At 38.3% G+C, this 22,522-nt stretch overlaps 1 protein-coding gene across 1 annotated transcript in view; it reads left to right on the forward strand.

Moving 5' to 3' along the window:
- Nucleotides 1-22,522, forward strand: part of RGS20 (regulator of G protein signaling 20) — a 42,097-nt gene extending 19,575 nt beyond the window's left edge. Inside the window, exons 3-6 of the mRNA XM_026081320.1 lie at nucleotides 13,008-13,156; nucleotides 19,573-19,659; nucleotides 20,512-20,746; nucleotides 21,972-22,522. Of these exons, the coding sequence (XP_025937105.1) occupies nucleotides 13,008-13,156; nucleotides 19,573-19,659; nucleotides 20,512-20,746; nucleotides 21,972-22,160 (660 nt within the window). The 3' untranslated portion in view covers nucleotides 22,161-22,522. The remainder of the gene's footprint in view (nucleotides 1-13,007; nucleotides 13,157-19,572; nucleotides 19,660-20,511; nucleotides 20,747-21,971) is intronic.

Below are 22,522 nucleotides of genomic sequence, written 5' to 3' on the forward strand. Positions count from 1 at the left end.
GGAGCGGCCCGAGGGGCGGGAGGGCCCCAGCCCCGCGGCGCCCCGGGTCGGCTCCGGCGGCGCTCCCGGGCGCGGGGCCTCACTACCCCGCCGCGGCGGCAGTCCCGCAGCGCGTCCGCGCTCGGGGGCCCCGGGCATCCCTGCCCTCAGCTGCACCGCGAAGTTGGAGATACGAGTAACGACAAACGAGCACTTCCAGGCAGATTCTGCCCGTGCCGTCCTGCCGCATCATGCAGCCGAGGGGGCGCAGAAAGACCTTTTCCTGAGGTACGCCCTTATTTACGTTTCAGTAGATAAGAGAAAGCAGGTAATGAAAATCAGGCACAACTGCAGCAAGTTAACTAAGATTATCCTTGTAGATGCCAGTAGGAGTTACAGTAATTTAATACTGAGATAATTTGCTGCAATCACTTTATTTCATTTTTGCTGTTGAAAAATCTAAGATAAAATTTTGTACAATGCCATCGACGCAGGATAAATGGTAAGGAGACTCCTTGTACGTCTGTACTCATTGCATAAACAAAACATCAGCATTAGATCCAGCACTCAACAGGGCTAAGTGTCACTGTGCCAGTTATGCTATTACTATGTTACAGTACCATAAAGTAATAACCATTAGTTTACTAAACAAAGCATCAAAAATACAATTGGAGTGTGCTACTTGAGGATAGGTTAAAATTAGTAGCATCTTTCTAAACTAAGAGCATGTTCAAGCCAACTGAATGTTATATTAGCACTATATATTACAAAATGCTGTAAAAAGGGAGAGCAGTTGTTTTATTTATCCTTGACTTTCTTATCTACCCCCATCGATACCTATTTTGATATCTTTACTCTGGCTCCCAAATAGTTAATCATGCTAACATCACCTCTAAGTCTTGCCATGACATATCTCTTTATCCCTTGGAGAGAACAGTATACATTTCTCAGGATGACTAGTGATTTTTGTGGGCTCAGTTTGAGGTATCACAAAGAACTTTCAAAGTATGAGGCTTCTGCATCTCTTGGATCCTAGGTCTCACGTTGGCCAGCCAAAAGTGTAGGCAAATAAATACTAATATTCAGTCACTTCTGAAAGTTCATCCCATCTTTTTGTCATCATGAAAAATTATCCCAAGGAGGAAGCATGCCTTGGAAATATTGCAGAGATCTGCTAGCATTCAGAAGCAAGAAAATGCATAAACAGAGTACTCTTACCTAGAGGTTAGTGATTCTTAACTTTCTGTTTACAGGCATGTTTTGAAGTCTTTACACAGCCACTTGATGCAGAGAAGTCAATAAAGTGTCATTACTGAAATTATGGAATAGGAAGCTAAGCCCAGTTCTGATATTACTCCAGCTTTAAATTAGGAATTCCATTGACTTCGGTAATATTTCTCCTGGCTGATACTGCTTCATTTAACACTATAATTAGGCTGGCAGAGCACGAGGCAGCTACAAAGGTGTCTACCCTGACAGAGTAGCCAGATTCCAGCGTAGTACAATCTGAAGTGAATCGCAACAGTCAGAATCAATAGGAAATGGTATGTGAATCACTATTTAATGCACTACAAGATGAGTCATCCCAATTCAAACCAGCTTTCAGACCAGTACAATGTCAGTCAGCTCCTAACACAGTTCGATATGAGTCAGATCTCAGCACCGAGTACAATACGAAATGAGTCACTAACTAATCCAACACCATGTGACTCTAATACCCAGTATGAGTTGTCAAAGCTTCGGTGTGATATGAGTCACTTTATAGTACAGTAAAATGGGTTTTTTGGAGGCCATTCATAATTAAGCACGATGCAACCAAGCACTCAGCACGAGATGATGGGAGTGAGCAGAGCAATCTGCTATACACACCAATGCCACTGTTTGCATAGTAAAGAGGTTTGTAAAATATTAGGCCGAATGAACTTTTTTTAAGCCAGCTGCATAAAAATAACTAGAAGCAAATACTTTCCTCTGATATTAAAGCCAGCCAAAGTAGGACTGAAACAAGGGTAGAACTCTCTGCATTTGGGAAGCCTGTTTTTTTGTTTTGTTTTGTTTTCTTACCTGCAAAATAGCTGATCAGCTAGTATGAACTGACCAAGACCAAATGAGGTTAACTCCAACTGCCACAAAATTCAAGGCAAGGGATTCCGACAGTTTGTTTTATACAGAGGATAAAGACTCGATACTGATTTAGCTTAATGCCAGTTTACAATGACCTGGTTTGTAAAGGGACTCAGCATGGGACTACGTTCTTTCCATACTCACATTTGTGCTGGACTGTCATAGCACCCACACAAATGGTTGGACCAGAGCAGCAGGTTGCTTTTGTTGCTTTTTCTGTGTAGTAGGTGTAAAATTCTCTCCAGAATTCTCAAATCTTTCCCATTCTACAGGAGAAATGTGATAGAATGATAGAGAATGACCCTGCTAATTGCATTTTAGAGTAACGTTTTCAGTGAAATCTTATGTGATAGAGTCCAAAGTAAAGCCGTATTTCCTGCACTACTATCATAAGAAATATAGGACACCTTTCTCAAAAACAAAACAACAACAACAACAAAAAAACCACTGAATCCCCAGTTAATTATGTTTCTTAGGAAGAAAGCCAGATTTTACTCAGAAAAGTTTGAGCACAGGGAATTTTCTGCAGATACCAGGCTGACCTTACAGCCAACTGTGCAGCATTGAATACCAAAGAAAAAGCAGCAGAAGACATTAAGCCCTTGGCAAAATAAGATCCTAAATTACAAGTGGCATGATCTGGGTGTCATTACCTGTTAACTGTGTGGGTGTGATACGTTTCCAGCCATTCCTTTTGAAATGTAAAGCACAGCTTTAATCTGGATAGATGAACCAAGCTCCTCTGAGGTGCTACTCCTCTGGAAAAATAAATGAAATAGAACAGGTAAAGGTACCCGACTTAATTTCTAGACATCTTAGAAGTGTCCCAGAATTTTTATTTAAACTCATAGGAGGATATTACTTTCTTTTGTGATCTTATCCACTCAGCATTTGACAGACCCGAGTTCAATACTGGCATAAGAAGCTGCATTAATCTATGTGGCTGCCAGTATCCTCTCTACTATAGTCTGACTTGCTTTCTTAAATCCTCAACAACTTAAATCACCCCATTACCACTACAAGATCTCCAACAGCACAAAAAGTCCCAAGAACTGATCCTATTCTAACTCACTAAGAGGGAATCTGATAACTATGCCTGAAGCACGTGCATATGCGTGGGCGAGTTCATTAATATAACTTATAATTCTTCGCCGTTTAAAATAGTACGCTGCTTGATGCAGAAAGCCTGTATGTCAAATTTGTCAATGAAGAGGAAGAAGCACGAATATCAAGCTTCCTGTTCTTATTTCAGTTGACAGTAAACTGTCATAGGCTTCAGTAAGAGTATGTTGCAGCCTTAAATATTCCTAAATTAATAAAATATGGATTCAGAGATTTACTTTGAGCTTGAGCCCGGTTGCAAGCATCTTGTGACAGTAGTAAAGAATGAGAGAATCTCTTTCTTCCAGCTCACTGATTATCATTTTAGGAAGAGGGAGGAGAATCTGAAGAGAGAGCAGCAACTGCAAGATTTATGTAACCTGACCTAAAGCTCACTGAAACCAATAGGAGTTTTTCATAGTTTTAATGGATTTGGATCAGGCTCAATGCATTTACTGAAAAATTAATGGACTATGATGATCGAAATCTGTGCACTCCAACTGGCTGTCAGCTATAATTAGAGTGCAGAGATTCGCATTCTGTGTAGTTACTGCGAGATCTTCACACTGGGGCTATGGAAATCAGACCCTAGCACAAGTCAGGGCTTGCGCACCTGCTTAATTGTAACATGCACCAGGACAGAACATTATTTTTATGTTTTAATAACAGAATTTTTGCACTCCGATGAGCTGACAAAATTTCATTGTGCTTTAACATAAAATGAAGATAACAATATAAAAGGTTTGCCCACAAATTTTTTCTGTGCATTCTTGGTTTTTAAAAAATCTGACGTTCACAGTTTAGATTTTACATATTCCTCCTTTGGGAAGGCTGTTTTCTTGGTAGCCCACCTTTCTACTAAAGGATTAGCAAATTCTATAAATGTTACAGCTAAGCCAAATATCATTTGAGCTGCTTTTAACCAGGGAAATATTTTTCATCCCTGATGTTTGCACTCCTTTGTGTTCATAAGGTTAAATACAAAAATGCCTCATAATCTGAATGCCAGATAGGCATGCCTTAGAGTGGAAAAGGCATGATAAGCATACTTATTCTAGTATCTCAACATTATTCTTAAGGCATACATTTTAGTTTTTCCACTATTGTCAAAAGTAGCTTTTAAAATGCTTGCTTAAATCTCTGGACTTACTTTAAAAAAAAAATTACTTGTTAGCATTCAGTAATGCAAGTGTGTACATTTCATATGAATCGTAGATGCTATCTAGCTGGATAAAAAAAAAAAAAAGAATTATTTTTCTCTATTTCTGGTTCATTGCTTTTTAGGGACTTTTTTTTATAATAGACTAAATTTGCTGTGATCATTAATTAGAGAGGGACCAGAACAGATGCCCTGAGACTAATATCTTTCTTCTCTTTACAAAAGTCCTCTAGGCAAGATTTCTTGCAATAGACGCTAATACTAATTTGAAGTATGAAGTTTATGAACAAGACCATAAACCCAAGCATGTTGAAATCAATGGGAATCTTCCAATGAGTTTTCCTGGGCTTATGTTTCCTGTAGGTGACATGTTTAGTGTAGCTATGAAACTGTTGGTATAGGTGCTTTCCAGTTCTCCAGATCATGCCAAAGTCATGGTTGTTTTCCTAAATATGGAGCTAGGAGTCCAAATTGGGGCCCTCACTGTGGCAAGAACTATGGAGCTTAAGTTTTAAGACTGAACCTCAAGTTTGTCCTATAGTTTGTCCTATAGTTATAATAGTGGCATAGCTGGGTATCAGGACTGTGACTGAACACTCAGTTTGCTTACTCTCTAGGAGGTCCAAAAATTCCCCCTCTAGTTATCTGCATAGATGAAACATTAAATCAGCTTGAACTGATGGAACTGACTTGATAAACAATCAAACTCCTAGCCCCCTTCACAATCAAGTATTTGACTAATTCGTGCTGTCCAGGTGGGAATTTTGCACAGTACTGAAGATTTCTCCAGGCAGGCCCTGCTGTGCCTGCTCATGCAGTGCTCTTAAGTTCTTCAAGCTGAGACCAGTTAAACAGTGGCAAGAGTTTGAGGATGATACCTCTTACCACAACAGCTACATATTAGCAAAATTAGATCCTATTGAATACCAAAAAAGCAGAGTATAAGCTGTTAGTTCCACCCTATCCATATGAACCAGAAAGAGTTATCTATTTTTCCTATTAAACTATGGTTACCCAAGCAGACATAGGTGCCTTTGATAGTGCCATGATTATTTTAGGCAGCCTGAAACAGATATAATTGAACATAGAGGTACATTTCAGGTTATATTCAGCAATTGACTGAAACGGTACCAGGGTTGGGAGTAAGTAATGCTGGGGTAGAGGTTAAAGTACTTTGGTTAAAGGTATCTCACCTCTTTCAAGCACTGGTCTAAAAGTATTGCTGGATTCCTTACAAAACACGTTTAAGATATGCGGTCCATCTCCAGTTTTTGAATCTCTCATTCTCCCCCACGTTTTCTTTTCAAACCCTTTTTCTAACAAGTTTCATATCTGCTCTGGATAGCAGAGGACAGAGAAGGCAGACCCCAGTTCTCAAGTGAAGAGAGCATCTAGTACAGAGGGGTCTCATATGTCAATACTACACAATTTCCTCTGTTTCACAGGTCTTCCAGACCTTCTAAGAGGTCTGGAAATCTGAGAAGATAAAAGAGACTCACTGCACAGGGAGTTTGGAGCCCCAAGATATCCATTTTGGTGTGAGGGAGATTACCTAGAGGAAGAAAAACAATTTTTGATTGTTTTATTTTTCCCACCAAACCAAATTTAGACTATGCTTCTCTCATACAGTGCAACAACCTAGGAATAGCGCCTAGAGTAATAAGGTATTAAACAAGAGCGAGAGACAGGGGGCATTAGAGGTTTTTGAAATCCAGGTGTATTGCAGAACATAAGTATCCCTATCAGAAACTATGCTAATTAACCTCTCCATGGGAGGTCTGAGATACGTTCTCCTCCTGGACCTTCCTCCCTTACCCTGAAGTAGTAACGTGGCCTTGTCTGAATATCAAATGGGAAAATCACTTGAACTCAGTGTCAGCAGAACGGGTCTGGATCTTTAACTGCTTAAAGAAATATATCTAAAAATCTAAATATACTTACAGGACCTTGGAAAGGATAATGAAGCCTCTCTTTAAAAGAAAATCATCCATCTTCTAATCTACTTCATAGTCAAAACAGTAAGAGTCCCCTCAAAAAATAAATACAAAGTTATTAAATCACAGCAGAAATACAAAACTATAGTTCATGTGCACACATACACATTCACCCTGTGCATTCCCTTAGTAACATGGAAAATGTCATGTTCACTTGAGGTAAAATATGACTACAGGCACTGTTACACTCAGAGAGTAGGAGAAGCATCCAGTAAACAGAAGGAGGTTTTTTAAACAAAACATTTACACAAATTTTGAAGAAAGGCATTTCAGACAATTCATAACATCTCTGCTTAGCACCATCTCATATTAAAAATGACCCATGGTAATAAACTCGCTTTTCTCTGAGGCATAAATACAAATACCAGATCAGATCCCCAGCTGGTATAAACCCCCTCATCTTCACCGGCCTTAGTGAAGTGATATAGTGTTTTACCAGCTAAAAACTTGACTCATACTAAATGTAATCAGTGTTAATATTTCAAATTTTCTGACCTGCTGGAAAGCAGCTTTGCAGAAAAGGACCTGGGGGTCCTGGTGGACACCAAGTTGGACAGAAGCCAGCAATGTGCCCTTGTGGCCAAGAAGGCCAATGGTATCCTGAGCTGCGTTAGGCAGAACATTGCCAGCAGGTCAAGGGAGGTGACCCTTCCCCTCTGCTGAAGCCTTGTGAGGCCACATCTGAACTGCTGGGTCCCATTCTGGGCTCCCCAGTACAAGAGAGACATGATGGAGCTACTGGGGCGAGTCCAGCAGAGGGCTACTAAGATGATTAGGGGACTGGAGAATATCTCTTATGAGGAAAGGCTGAGAGAGCTGGGACTCTTCAGCCTGGAGAAGAGAAGGCTCCAGAGGGATCTTAACAATATGCATAAATATCTGAAGGGAGGGTGTAAAGAGGATGGGGCCGGACTGTTTTCAGTGGTGCCCAGTGACAGGACGAGAGGCAACAGGCACAAAATGAAACACGGGAAATTCCATCTGAACATAAGGAAAAAGTTTTTTACTGTGAGGGTGACTGAGCCCTGGAACAGGTTGCCCAGAGAGGTTGTGGAGTCTCCTTCTCTGGAGATATTCAAAAGCTGCCTGGACACAACGTGCTCTAGGTGACCCTGCTTGAGCAGGGGGGTTGGACTAGATGATCTCTAAAGGTCCCTTCCAACCTCAACCATTCTGTGATTCTGTGAAATTTTATGTATGGAAAAATAGGATGGAATTTTCTCTAAGTACATAATCTTGATGTTCCAAGCAAATCATCCTCTTTGTTGATGGACATACTATATTTGATTGTCCAGGGGAAAAAAAGCAGAAAAACCTTGACCCTTGTCAGGAACAAACCCATTTAAAGCTAAATATTAATTACATATAATGAAAACTGAAAAACTTAGAACACCCCCATTTTGTTTTTATTTTAGAAGCATCAGCTGACCAAATGAATGACTACTTTGGAGGCTGGTGTCACAAGAAGCTATATTTACTGATTACTATTTTCAAAATGCACACCTGGGAGTAAGGAGTAGAATATTTTGGCTGATGAAAGAACATTAGCACTGATATTTACAGAAAATGCATCTAGTTGATTCATTATACAATTTTTCCATGAGGAGAAATCTAGCCAGTGTTGGTCACCGGTTTTCTCATATCAATGCCATATTGACTAAAAACAGTCTCCTGTCAGGTTTGAGTGATCTACCTTGACAGCAGCAGGTGCAGGAGGATGTCTGTAAATCTTGTTTTCTCAGGAATGCACCCTCTTGTTCTACAGCCAAATCATAACACTGGAATCCCTCTTCCTTGAATGCACTTATATATATACTTCAGCTCTCAGGGCTCCTCAAGCTCAAAGGTCCCCAACTGATTACTGCAATTAATGTTTTCCCTGGCCAGCTCTGTACATGCATTTCTCTGCAACGTCAAGTTTAAGAAAACAGAGATCATTATTTAAGATCATTATTTCAGTTTAAAACAAAGTAAGAAAGCAAAGCACTACAGTTGGGTTGTCAGGAGAAATTTAAGCTACCTCTTATGCAACTTAGGAAAAGGAGCAGCTGGCAGGGGAGCAATGCATGTGCCTCTTATCCTACTTCCTCACTCCACCACCTGTGAGCCTGCGTTTTCCAGCATTCTGCCTACTAAATGTATTCTCAGATGGGATTGGGAAGGAAAAATATTTAGCTAAACACAAGTATCAATATATGTCACGTTTCTACTTTCCTTCAAAAACTTTAAAGCCAACTGTTAGCCCAAAATGCCATAGATAACTGAAATTCTTCAGCTATTAAAAAAAGCCCTGATTACCCACAATATAAGTTTGGAAAATAAGGAAATCCTCCTTGCAAAATTAGCAGTTACACTTCCATTGGTTTTGATTACAGTCAGTTTAGGCCTTTCAGCCCACCACTGTGGGATAATGAATTTTAAGAGATACCAGTTATTGACACTATGTACTATAGCAATAGGATCCACAGGTGAATAATTCTTCCATCTAACATACAGCTAGCCTCAGCATTGATTTAAAGAACATATACAGTGGTTTTCTAAGTGGTTTTACGCCTACTCCATGACCCAGTCGGACCATCCGATATCCCAGATTAATAGCCACAAAATTATATAAACACAAAACTTTTTTTACTAGGAGGGCAAAAAAAAACCCCTCCAAAACAAACAAAATAAAACACAGCAAATCTCTCCTTTCTGCTAAGAGCATCTAAATTTCAGTGGCCTTCATTCTGTTGGTAACATAGATTGTAATGTAAAGAAGCAATTTTATAAATTACTTCAAATAATACACATTGGAGTTGCTGATAAATCTATTGTCCTTTCATGTATATGACTGCTGAGACACTATAAATAATCACTTTTGTTTTTTTCTTCAACAACACAGCTATGGGCCATACATACTTTGTGACTCTCACAATTCAGAACAGTAATTCTGGCTGTTTTGTATAATGTCTGCCCATTATATAACTACAGTAGCTGTAATGAAAAGAAGCAAAGTCTGGTGGAGAACTTTAGAGACCCGTGGTGGATTCTGGATCTGCTAAAGTCAGTAGAAAAACTACTACAGTCATAAAATAAGGCTTTTCTGTTTGGATTCTGTCAGTGGCTCTACCATTAGCTCACCATGTGACCTCAGCAAGTTACTTCATCTCTATCACTATTTCCCCTACAGCTTCCAAGATCATTATATTTCTATGTGTACAAGCCATACTCAGATAATCTTAATGCTTTTTAAAGTACTTTTCTTTGAAAATGAATCCTTAGATGACTTGCACAAACTCAGTATTTGTGCCTTTGCATCTATTTCGGGCAAGGAGCAGTTTATGGGAGAGCAAAGGCAGCAGATAGGGAGCTCTTGGTAAACTTCTTATGTTACCATACACAGCTGCTAAATTGCAGGGTTTGTGTTTCCTCAGTTTTCTCTTTTTTTGTGGCTTTTTGTTTTAAAAAAGCAAGAAAATCCAGAAAAACAGTGTATATACATGAATATACATATGAAATTATGACATATCCTTTGGGCAGAGCCTATGTTTTACTGTATGTTCAGGCTTCATTATGCTTGGATTACATGGTCTCAGTATGGTCATGATTGTGATATACGTTTGCAACAAATACTGTGCTGCAAACATGAACATATGAATTTTATGTTACAGTTCTGGTTAGAGAATGAAACACAAAAGCTAGACTTCTTACAGAAAACATTTGCTTCTCTTGCATGTTAATAATGCTTATGTGACCAAAGGGAGTTGGTCCAAGTGAAACAGTATATAGAACAATGGGCTTGACTGCAGTTTGGTTTARGGCCAGAGCTGCACTAAAAAGCAGGAAAGAATGAAGTTAGCAAAACAGCACTGGGCAGGACTAGTCATCACTTGTTCTGTGAACCTGGACCAGCCTGATTTGTCTAATGTGTCTTAACACCAAAGGAGTTTCTACAACATTGTAAGAACTTGCTCCACTGCTTTGCTGTCTATCTTGCTAAACTACTATCTAGCCTTGATTTTACTTAGTCCAAGCTGACCCATTACTTAGGCCTGGTGGAAATATAAGTTAGGGTTGCTAGGCGTTAGGGTTGTTAATCTAGAAAAGGGAACTGAAAAGGATATTGATCTTCTGATCAGTAAAAAGTTATGATGATCTATTGTTCTCCAACTTCTACGACCTTTCTGCATAAGTCACATTTTCTAAACATCTTGTGTTCCCTAGATCTTTCTTGGAATGTGATACCTCTGTGGGAGTACTACAGGTATAAATTACTTCACGCATCCTACCACAGTATTCCTATTAATACACCACAGAAAAATCACATCCTAATTAGTTTGTCATCCACTCCAAACCCCTGCCACATGTGTGATATACCTCTCAGTTCCCGCAGGAAATACATGCATGATAATCACTGAACAGTTCTGTAATCCAAGCTTGGGCTGCCTTTAAGCAACAGATATATTCCAGTGATTTCCCTTTTGCTTCCCATTACTCTAATGCAACTCTTCTACCATCAAACTGTGCTTTATCTGCTACAAATATCTTTCAAAAAAATCTTCATTACATAAATAACCAAAAACTGCTTGCTAATTTAATGAGAAAGCTGGTATACATCTGCCAAAGGAGAATGATAATGAATAATTTAATCTGATATACTGTCTTGAATTTTTATTTTGCTCAGTCACTCATTTTCTGTAAACTGTGGGATAAATCATTTATGATGAACATTCATAAAAACCTATAGTACCAGAAAGCTTTCGAGTAAGGCATATGATTCACAAATGAAACTAACACCACCATGCTATTGGGCAACTTTTGCCATACAGCTACTTATATATTCTTCCATTTCATTAAAATGTCAAAGAACAGTTCTGAAGAAGAATCTGCAAAGGTAACAGTGGATCCAGAAAGAGATTCTTTGAATTAAGCGGTAGTGGGATGAGGTGAGGAGAAAAAGTGTATTCTTCCCATCTCCACTCTCCTTTACTTTTCCCTTGCCTGGAAGAAAATTAATACTAAAATTTTGTATTTCTGGACATTTAGATAGTACCTGTCAGATTAGCTCTACAGAGGCACAAAATGAAATATCATTTGTATGTGTATTATTCCTCTAATTTATTCCTCCTGCAAAACAGGTGCATCTTCTGCTCAGCATGTCATACATTTTTCTCTCGAGACAGTGGGTGGTTCTAGCAAAAACAAAATAAAAATTAAGCTCTATAATAGAAAAACAAATTCAGCAGGAAAAAAAACAGCACAGTTTAATGCTGTACTGTGCTAAAATAACCTACTTTTTTCCTGACACTTCTGCAGAGTCTGTGACAGTATCTGTGCATTCTCCCTCAAGTTACAATGATAATAGTTCCTAAATCTGACTGAATGTTTTAGAAAGGAAAGCAACTTTTAACCCTCCATCATTCAGCTCAGATGTTTCAAGTCCAGAAATAAATTACAAATACAAAATAACTCATAATCTGTAACAGATAATTTTAGTTCCCATACAACTGTCACAGCCTCAAAAGATGATGTAGCAACCTGAAAAAACCTATACACAAAGACATCACTTGATATAGGAGGATGACTAGTTATGTATCCGAAGATCAAATACAATCAGAATGAGGAAAGATGCACTAATCCTTTTACAAGCTGGCATTTTGTCTATAAAACACAGATGTCACTTAGATATGGCACAACCCTCAGCATATCAAGTTCTGCAGAGCAAATTTGAAGCTCACAGAAAGATGCATCAGAAAGGGACAGTGACTTCAGTGGGGACTGTCGTTTCATTAGCACTGCTTCTCTGTATAATCTGCAGAATTTAGGCTCCAAAAAGGTTTCCTAGAACAGTGCAAAGGCCACAACCAGTGCTTCCACAAAAACTAGTTTCATGTTGTCTCCAATTATGGCCGGGGGCAGGTGGTGGTGGGGGACATGTTAAATCTTAATGCTGTCTGGCCATATGTTTTCTCCTTAAATAATTCCTCATCTTCAAACAAAGAAGGTCCTAATTCCTTCTCCACAGAAAAAGCATTGTTAAAAATTGTGCCAGTCGGTCCCATTATGGACAGATAAGAACTGGCCTTTCCCCTTTGTTATGGCACAACCAACAAGTCTGAGGCATTCTTAACACTCACCACAAAGGCCACGTTTTCAAAAGCACTCAGATGTCTCATTCAAGCATCAATAAACCAGTGCACCAGCTAATCATGAGAAAGAAAGAAAAAAAAGAAAGAAAAGAAACAAGGGCCTCCAACTATCTCAGTTCTACATTGTTTCTTTCAGGACAAATCTTGAAGTCAAAGCCTCAGGAAATCCCTAGGTTTATATATGAATGCCCTAAGAGCTGCAGCCCTCTGAGAAGAGAGAGGAGAGACCTCACTTCCCCTTTACAATCTTTGTATCACTTCTGTTTTCTCCTTGTACTCCCCACCCACATGCAGGAATTCATTAGCCTCTTGCCTTCCATCACAGCACTTAAATAAAATGAGTGTTTTCTTCCAAAGGATTTAATACCCAGCAGCTTCTATGGAGAAAAGCCAAGCATTTAGCTTTTCAGTTCTTTTGAAGATACAACCTTAAGTAGTTCTTGGTAACATTTTTAAAACAAAACACGAAAGAGAGAAAACAGATGTTACTTACTTCCTCCTTCTCTTGCTTTCTTGTAGCCCATGGGATCAGAGCGGATGGAGATGCGCAAACGGCAGATGTCTACAGCCCAGGAGACCCCAGGCTCTGCACAGGCACAAAGCAACATGGGAAATCGAGGGTCCAATGCCTGCTGCTTTTGTTGGTGCTGCTGTTGCAGCTGCTCATGGTACACTCTCTTATTCAAGCCTCTCGGGAACAGAAGAGAAGGGGAGGGGAGGTGACAGCCAGTGTATAGGACAACACGAGCCAAACAACTTGTACAACCTGGGACTAAAAGAGAGATGACTGTGCTCTAGTACTAGATGCAGCATTCTGCTCCAGTTCACTTTTAATTTTTCCCCACTGTTTTGGGGAAAGAAAAAAAAAAGAAAAAAGGAAAAAAATGCTTTGTGCAGTATTTCCAAAAGGAAACAGAAAAACTAAGGTAGAATTTAAAAAGTAAAGATATTCTAGTTCTTTCCTTAGCCGCCTTCTAGGTTGTGCAACTGCCTGCACACATGCATGGAAGTGACTCCCTTGTTAATGAAGCACCAGCTAGCACATTAGTCTGAAGGAATAACAAAATGGTAAGAACAGTATTTTCTTATCCTATGGGCATTAAGGGTTCTGTAGAGTCCTCTTATGTGCCTCCTTTCAGAAAACCTCATTATCCTCACTCTGCACACTCTTGTTAGTATAGGTTCTAGTCATATAGCCATTCACCCCCAGACCAAGTAGGTGCCCAATATTACCATTCTGCTTAGTAGCATTTCATACCCATTTTGCACAGGAACAAAGAATGTCCAAGGTGCTCCCATAAATTAGTAAATTAAGCATTGGACTTGCAGAAGTTACCGTGAAACAAAGTTATATACTCACTGCACCAACCACTTGCAACTTACCAGAGTAAGCTACCTAACAGTTATTGTGTGCTAGAAATAGCAGCATAGGCACTTCAGAAAAGCAGCCAGTATACTATCAATAAAGGGTGAAAAAACAGGCTAAGCTTGCAATTAACTCCCATTTTGTAGATGATCCGGCATCTCCAGTGGCTTCTGTGAGGTTATTATGACTGACTTTAAAATAAAAATAAATAAATAAATAAAACACTATGATTTAAAAGACAGGTCATACAGACATTTCAGATTTGATAAAGATACACCCTCTCATCAAATTCTGTGACTTGCATTATCAATAGAGTCAAGCCAAACTGTCTCTTCAAGCCCTTAGGTTTGATTTTGTCTCCTCAAAAACTAGTTAAATTGGTCTAAACTGTTAAATGCCCACTTTCTCTTCCCTGTGTTAAAAGTCTCTTTTCACTCAAATGGGAAAGGGAGGCCAAGAAAAACTGCTTAGGTAAGGAGGTATTATCATCCCATTTGTCCATATGAAAGCAAGATATGGAAATGTTGAGTAACTCACCAAAGCCATATCAGCAAAGCTGGTGTAGAACACAGAATTACTTTGATCCCAGTGGTGTATCTTAAGTATTAAGCAATGTTCCCAAATCCTAAAAACTAATGAAAAATACTGAAAAAGGAAGAACTAGATCAAGGTATCCAGATCCAGGTGATAAGGGTCAGATGTAATATTACTGTAGAAGTATACAATTCCAGCAGCTTCAGAAAGCTTTGGAAATGATAACTTTTTTTTTTTTCTTGTGCTAGAACTGTCACTAGCAAATTAAAACACTAAAAAAGCCAAAATACCACTACTTACGCTCTTCATATAAAATAGGCAAAATTCTGGATTCCAAAATAATATGAATAATCTTATGAGATCCCTACATGTTTCAAAAAAAAAAAGAACTTGCAAAGCTTCCTCTAAAGTATTTCTACACAACTTCAATTAACACAAAGAGGAGCTCTACTGCTAATACACTTTTGACAAACTGATAACATATTATCACAGTGTCATCTTACACAGTACCAAAAGCAGTACTCCTATCTCAGAAATCAAACCTATTTTCAGCCCAAAAAAGAACTAAAAATATTGCATATTATGTAAATAAAGTAATTAAACTTCTGTGTGGTAATATCTAAAAGCCCAGTCACATCACAGTTCTGTTGTACAGACAGTTATACAAATATGATAAATGTCAAGAAAAGGCAGCTTCACAAGTTTTCTACAAGAGGCAACAGATGGACAGGTTTGATTCACTTTAAAAGCATTCAGTGCTTACTCTTCTAAGGCTATAGCATTGTTTGGCTCAGGCCTAGGCTTTTGGCTCAGAAAAATCCTTGTCTTTTTATTGTCCAAATTAGTACTCAGGGTCAGAGCATGTAACATGTAAGCAGTTGAAGGAACAGGCCCAAACCTAACCAGTCCCATGCAACTGCAGGTGCGAGGAAATATCCTGCTGTTTTACCTTTTCTTTGAGACAAAATGAACAATAGAATTATTCGTCTTCCCAAATTTTTATTTCATGGTATCTTTTGTTTCTAGCTATGTAAGAACTGGTTGGTCTTGGCATTTTCATTGAACTGTCAGTTCTCAGCTGATATACCACCTACCAAACGAACACTTTATGCACATACAAGACATATTAATTAGAAGAAAACATTTGACATTGTGCTCTTGAATAAGACAAGCAATACTCACAGTCAGAAGCAGTTTTTAAGCCATCTTTCAGTTGCTTCTCACTACCTTATGCCTTGGAATTTTATATTATTGTTGCTTCTGTTTTGTTACTGTGTAGTGGAAGCTTTGTTTTGCGCAGGAGGACTAGGTCCTCCTCTTGAAGCTCTCTTGAGCTTCATCAGGGCTTCCAGAAAAAAAGCAATACCAGAACATTTAACAGTTTTAGATTTAGGGCTGGGACATAATGAACAGCGTAGACTGTGTTAAATGGAATTAGGAGTAGCTGAAATAATTTGTAGGCCAGAACTAATAACCACATCTCCAGAACTTCTTTTTTTGTTTTGTTTTAATGTCAAGTTTACCTGTTGCCATTAACTAGCGCTGTCAACTCATGGCACCTGCTATTCATATGAAGCTAATATCCTTGGGATTAGAGACTTTAAATATTGTGCGCATTATTTGCTGAAGACAAGGAATTATGCAGAATGTAATTTACAATAACTCCTGCTACAGGGCATTAAGGACAAAAACACACTGGGGATGCAAAGCAAGCAAGGGAAAAACATTGCTTCATTCCTTAATAAAGGAATAATGCGTTCATCTTATCTCAGATATCAACTCTGCCAGATCCAAGTCATTTCACTCAAAATTGAAGGTAAAACCTGCCATACTCAAAGTTTTGTGTCTGTCTGGGGCCAGTAGTAATTAATGGGTGAGACCAGCATTTGCACTGAAATAAAGAAAAATAAAGTCTTAAAAAGCCACAGCAATTCAACCAAAGCACTGAGAGCAAGCTGAGTGCTTCTTATAAATGCACTATAAATCTACCATACAGAAACATACGGAAACATCCATCATACAGAAACACTTCAAGGCAAGCAAACCTGGCATTGAGGAGAAAGGAAAAAGTCACAGAATAACCTTAGTGGCCAGGCAAGGACTCTATTCTACCATTTTTTTCTGAGAGCAGCCAGCAGCAAGTGCTTTCAGGACATTACAAGAACATTACAAGCAAGGTAAGAGCAGGCTGATCATTCCCTTGCTATTGGCACTCAGCTTTCAATAATCAGAAGCTTAGATAACCAGTTCTGCCCTTTCTAATGCAAATAGTGAATATTTTGTAAGGACCTAGGGCTTTATTTTGCAAGGTGCTAAGTGCTCTGGCTCTGATCCTATAAAGCTTTCCAGCGGGTGTTTAGAGGTAAATATGTACTTAAGTATTGTGCCTGTTCAGGATCAGCGTTTGATACCCTGCAGAATGGTGCCTAAATTAAAGCATCACCATACAAATTCCAGTGCACTGACAACTCTTCAGATGACAATCTAGAGCTGCATATTACACATACACAGAGACAGAGAGAGAGACAGAGCGACGAGCGACAGAGAGACAGAGAGAGGGAGCGGCAGAGACAAGGAGTGGCAGAGAGAGGGGGAGTGAGGGAGAGGGATTTATCTACAGACAGAGCACATAAAATTTGCATTTTATCTTTTAAATTGTTGCTAAACTGCTTTTTTGCCATTTTACCTGATATTCCCAAGGACGTTCATTTTCTGTACACCTCACTATTCAAACAATTCAAAGAAAGTAATTTACTCAATAGGCTGTATGAAATTACCCAAATTTCATGATGCTTATAATTTCTACTTGCATTTCAAAATCATCTGGGAACTGGTAGAGGCTACAAAACAGAGCAGCCTGTTTTAGCTTTAAAATAATTTCTGATTTTTTTTTTTTGAGAACAATTGTTTTCTAGTAGCAAGAAATGCAAAACAAACTGCAATTAAGCTATTCCCCATTCATAAAGCCTTTCCTCAAAATAGCTCAAGTACTTTGAACAGAAAAAATATGAACAAGAATAAAAATAACAGTCTACATGAGTCATGCAGCTGAGTTGCAGAACATCCAGCATTCAGCATCCTCCTAATAGTAGATTTAGAATGAAGAAATGGTGAAATGAGCCTCATAACCCAGAAGCTCAGAGCCTGTGTTTGTTCCTACAACCAAAATTCAAGCCTCCAGCTTGTTGCTCTACTTGAGAAGACAGCATTGCACACATTCAGTCTTTTTGCTCTTTACCTGTACATTTCTAGGGAGTCAGCCTATCTCCAAGGGCATTTTGTAAGGCATGGCACATTCTTCTTAAAAAAGCTTTTGTTATTTCTTATGCCTTTTTCCATTGCATATATTATCCTATGAAGACTGTAGTCCTTTTTCGATCTGTTGGCCCCCCTCACTCTGCGAAAACTTTGACAAACATATTACTACATGTGTGCGTGCATGTGTGTGTAATCCATGATATACTCATTTTTCATATTAAAAAAATGCCAGAATCAGTGGCAACAAGTATAGTATAGGACTGGGTTCAATACACCCCAAATACAATACAGCGCTAACATTCTTTAACTGCTTGCTTGCTTTACTGAAAAGGTGAAATTGAATAGTTCATTGGTTTGAATGTATGGTTCAGATTTTGCACAAAAAAATGAATTTACAATAAGTAACATGATTGCTATCCAACTTGGTAACAGGAAAGGTTCCCCACCTTTTCAATGCATGGACTCCATTGGTAAAGAGAAAAGCATCTCTCTTCTCTCTTGCCAACCTCCAGCCACTCTCCTTAAGCCTTAAAATGTTTAAATTCTCCATCCTCCAGGAAGGTCTCTGCAGATTATGGACTAACACTGGAGAGAGCAAGAGGAGATAACCAGTAAGTAGTAAGGCTGCAAATATGACAAAGCCGTGAGTTTAAGAGGAAGCAAGGAAAGGAAAAAATCAATTGGTTAACAAAAAGCCTTGCTATAGATGAATGAGATTCCTAAGGACTAAAGCAACAAACTTACACTAAAGAAAGGTAAGATAATAAATGAAGAAATTGGGTATTATATTTTCCTAGAAATTATAACAGCTTTATTGCTTTATTTCAGCTGGAGGACCTGGTTCATATAAATTATGGATTATAGTTCACTAGGACCTTTTTTTCTTGACAAATCTTAAGCAGCTTTACACATTATATGAATGTATCTGGGTGCATGCACATGCATGTATGAGTTATTTCTCACTGAACTATGATTATCTATGAACTGGAATACAGCCATCATTCCCTAAAAGGAGATATGCACGTTCTGAAATTAAGCTTTAAAGAAAAAGAATCCTCAGTAGCTGAAACTATAAAAGGAATTTTTAACAACTACAGTTAGCTAAATTAGCATTTGATCAGAGCAGCAGGGGTTGACACCTGCCCTTCTGAGGGACATCAAAAACAATTTCTCAGTGATCACTAGTGACTGCAGCAAACATTTATTTGTTCTTTAATACTACAAAGACCAACAAACTAATACTCATTTCTAGTCAGACATAATCAAAGTGATAGTTAGCAATGATGTATTTGCTTATTTTTTGCTCTGGGCCTTAGTTTTTGAAGCATACACTACCATTTTCTCAAGGAGGCAATCAATAACCGTACTATGTAGGTATGTCTACACTTGAACTCTGAAAGATGTTTAATACATCCAACATCCATATATAAAGGTGTCTATCTTGCTTAAAACTCGAGCTCCAGTTGCTAAACTCTGGCTTTCTTGTAACAGTGTCATCATTCCACACCTGGCACTCATCATGCCCTGTGGATATAAAAAATACCCCACAAAGAATCATCGTTCCAAAAACCTCTTGAAGTCTAACTCRCATAAAACCATTCCATCAAGCACACAAAATACAGCATAATAAGCCTGCATGGAATACATATGGCTTTGGTACCTGATAAGGGGTACTCATGTATACATAAATTAACCCTGAATAGAAAGCCTACGTGATACAATTTTGAACAGTGATCAGCTATGTTAAAGCTCACCAGATTTACACAAGTGTAAAACTACTGTCAAGAGTATAACTATGGTCATATGGCTACTCATAGCTTCTTTTCCTTTAGCTGAATTTTGTAAAATATTAGAGGTGAAGCATCTGGTGTAGGTTCAGCCTCTACCTTTATAAAGTTAACTAAATTTTTATTTTCTATCTTGCAGTCTTACTGTTAGAAATCAAGATGAAGAGAGAGCAAGAAGAACATCCCATGAACTCCAAGCAGAGGGTATTCCAAATTGCGAGGAAAGGTACAGTCTTTATTAAGCATTATATTAAACTAAAAATGAAACAAACAAACAAATCAAACCACAGTGAATGTTTGAAGTAAGTTACCTGAAATATTCAAATAGCTATTATTATCCATATGTCATTTAAAATGAATTTGTAGTCATGTCTCTAACTCATAAGGAACCAAAGGTTTGATCTATAATCTTTTATCTTATTTATATGCAGCATGTAACCACATCACAACTTTCATAACACGGGAAATCAAAAAAGCATAGTAAACAGTCTCCCTTTTTTCTGAAATAATTGTTAAATTCATCCTTTTCCCACCCAGCAAGTATTTAACCAAGCCAACTGGCAGTGCTCAGCCTTACACAAAGAATAAATACAAAGGGGAACTGAGGTCCTCTCAAGAGTCACACAACTGTCTCTTCAGAATTGCTCAAACAGGTAGGAGCACCTGCAAAACCACAACAGACAGGAGGGTGCCTTTTATATTTGGCTCCACGCTGCTTTCTGAGTATTTTCATTCAATTTTTAACAATGATTCAACAAGGACTATTATGTGTAGAAAAAAATCCCACTTACTGGTTGTAGAGGGACTTTGCTGCAATTACTTTGAGCAATAAACTGGAATTTCTGCATCAAAGCCCAGACAATCATCTGTGCCTGAGCTTTTGATAAGCCCACTTTCAAAAAGCATCTTATAATTACATTTAGTAGAGTTTGCACTTGGGTAGTTCAGGTGAGGAATYAGAGCCACATGAACCTTGTATTTTTGTTCCAACATGATGGCAGATGCCTTCTGCCAGGTGAAAATAGCTTAAGTAGCAGTCAGTCATTTCTCTTTTCTTGTCCTCTCTTTCTTCCTCAAGCCCTGCTCCTACACTTGAAGAAGTAAATGCCTGGGCTCAGTCATTTGACAAACTAATGCTTACTCCAGCTGGTAGAAATGCTTTCCGCGAATTTCTCCGAACCGAATTCAGTGAGGAAAACATGCTTTTCTGGATGGCCTGTGAGGAACTAAAACAAGAATCCAACAAAAGTGTCATTGAAGAAAAAGCAAGACTAATTTATGAAGATTATATTTCTATCCTTTCTCCAAAAGAGGTACATTGCTTTCCCCAATACATTCTTTGATGCTGCTTTGCACAGTTAAAGCCACAAAAACACCCAAGGATATTTTTTCTATGCATTCCACTGCTAATAAGCAGAGATTTAGAAGGAAAAAAAAAGCAAACCCAACATTGAGGTGAGACGGTCAAAACTATTTTCACTTGCTGTTAGAAAACTGTTCATACTGCTACCCAGGCACACTAATGCGAAGTCTTTCATTTGAGGCACAACAAAGGTACAGATGAAGACTTCATCCTTGCTCAAACAAATTTTATTTGCTGGACAAACCAATTTCTTTTCTCTTTGCATTAAGAAGGGGTGGGGGATGCTTTAAAAGCACAGTAAGTCTGTTGTTTGCCACACAGCACAAATAAATTGCTCACAGAGTAGCTGACAAAATACAATATAGATCAAAAAACTGACTGAAATTTTTCAAAGCTACCTGTCACTTCCCTGTTAGCAAATAGGTCACATGTCAAAGACATATCAGTTCGTAGTTTGAACATTATCCTACAAAGAGGCTGGAATTTTAAACCTTCTAACTTCCTTGCAAAATTCGTAACTTAATTGATTGTGGTGCAAACTGTACTTGTGCAGATAAAAACAATATTTAATCTAATCGGTCTATTCCAGTAACGCTAACGTCTACAGAGACCATTGCCTTGCGGGGGATGGGGGGGAGGAGAGAGATCAAAACATTGCACGTATGGAAGCATTATATAGCTACTTGATGTTTATATTCAGTTCATCCTGCTTTTTAACACAGGAATTTGATTAATCAACAGCTTCCTAGGTTACAGTTTCCTTTTGCGTAATACTACTCACTCTGAATTCAGTCTCTTTACAACAGTGCTAATTCCCAAGGAAACAAAATGTCACAAAAAATTACAAATCAACTCTACTACAGATAAGGAAATTGGTCTGGAAAATAAAATTCTACCAGTCTCACAAGTTTTAGTAATAATGGTATTTCAGGCAGCATCGTTCAAAATAAGGTTTCCTTAGTGAGAGAATTCTTTTAACCATACTCGACAGATTACTACTACAAAATTTGAATACAGCCATTTTTAGCCTATGTATATTTAACAGTCTTTACACTCTTGAAGGATGCCAACTGAAATGGTTAACAAAGGCTGCTTTTTTCAAGCCAAAAGAGCTGAAAAAATCATGTGTACTACACACTACTGCCATTTACATGACTTTTTGTTTTAACTTGCAGGTCAGTCTGGACTCCAGAGTAAGAGAAGTTATTAACCGAAACATGCTGGAACCCTCACAACATACCTTCGATGACGCACAGCTTCAAATTTATACCTTAATGCACAGAGACTCCTACCCACGGTTTATGAACTCTGCTATTTATAAGGACTTGCTTCAGTCCTTATCTGAAAAATCCATTGAAGCATAGGATTCTTTCTTAAGTGTATTTATTTTAAAACAAATGGACTCTGGGCTACATCAATCAACAGGAAATTTAGAGTTAACCAGATATTTACCTGAAAATAACTCAGGCAATTTTTAATACAGACTGTTTTAAATCTACACAAGGCTCTGACACTGCAGCTAACTACAGTTTCTGATCAAAATAAGTATTCCTTTGCAAAAGGGAATGAAGAGAAAGAAGATAAAATGTTAATGTTTAAAGAAAAAGTATTTTTTACAATGCAGCATGCAACTYGGACACAAATCTCTTATAAAGGGACATATCTCCAAAGTACAATTGCCAATTGAGCATAAAAACTAAATTTTATTTTTAAGTGGAGTGCTAGA

The sequence above is a fragment of the Apteryx rowi genome, unplaced genomic scaffold (assembly GCF_003343035.1).
Source record: "Apteryx rowi isolate R43461 unplaced genomic scaffold, aptRow1 scaffold_542, whole genome shotgun sequence".
Taxonomy (NCBI): domain Eukaryota; kingdom Metazoa; phylum Chordata; class Aves; order Apterygiformes; family Apterygidae; genus Apteryx; species Apteryx rowi.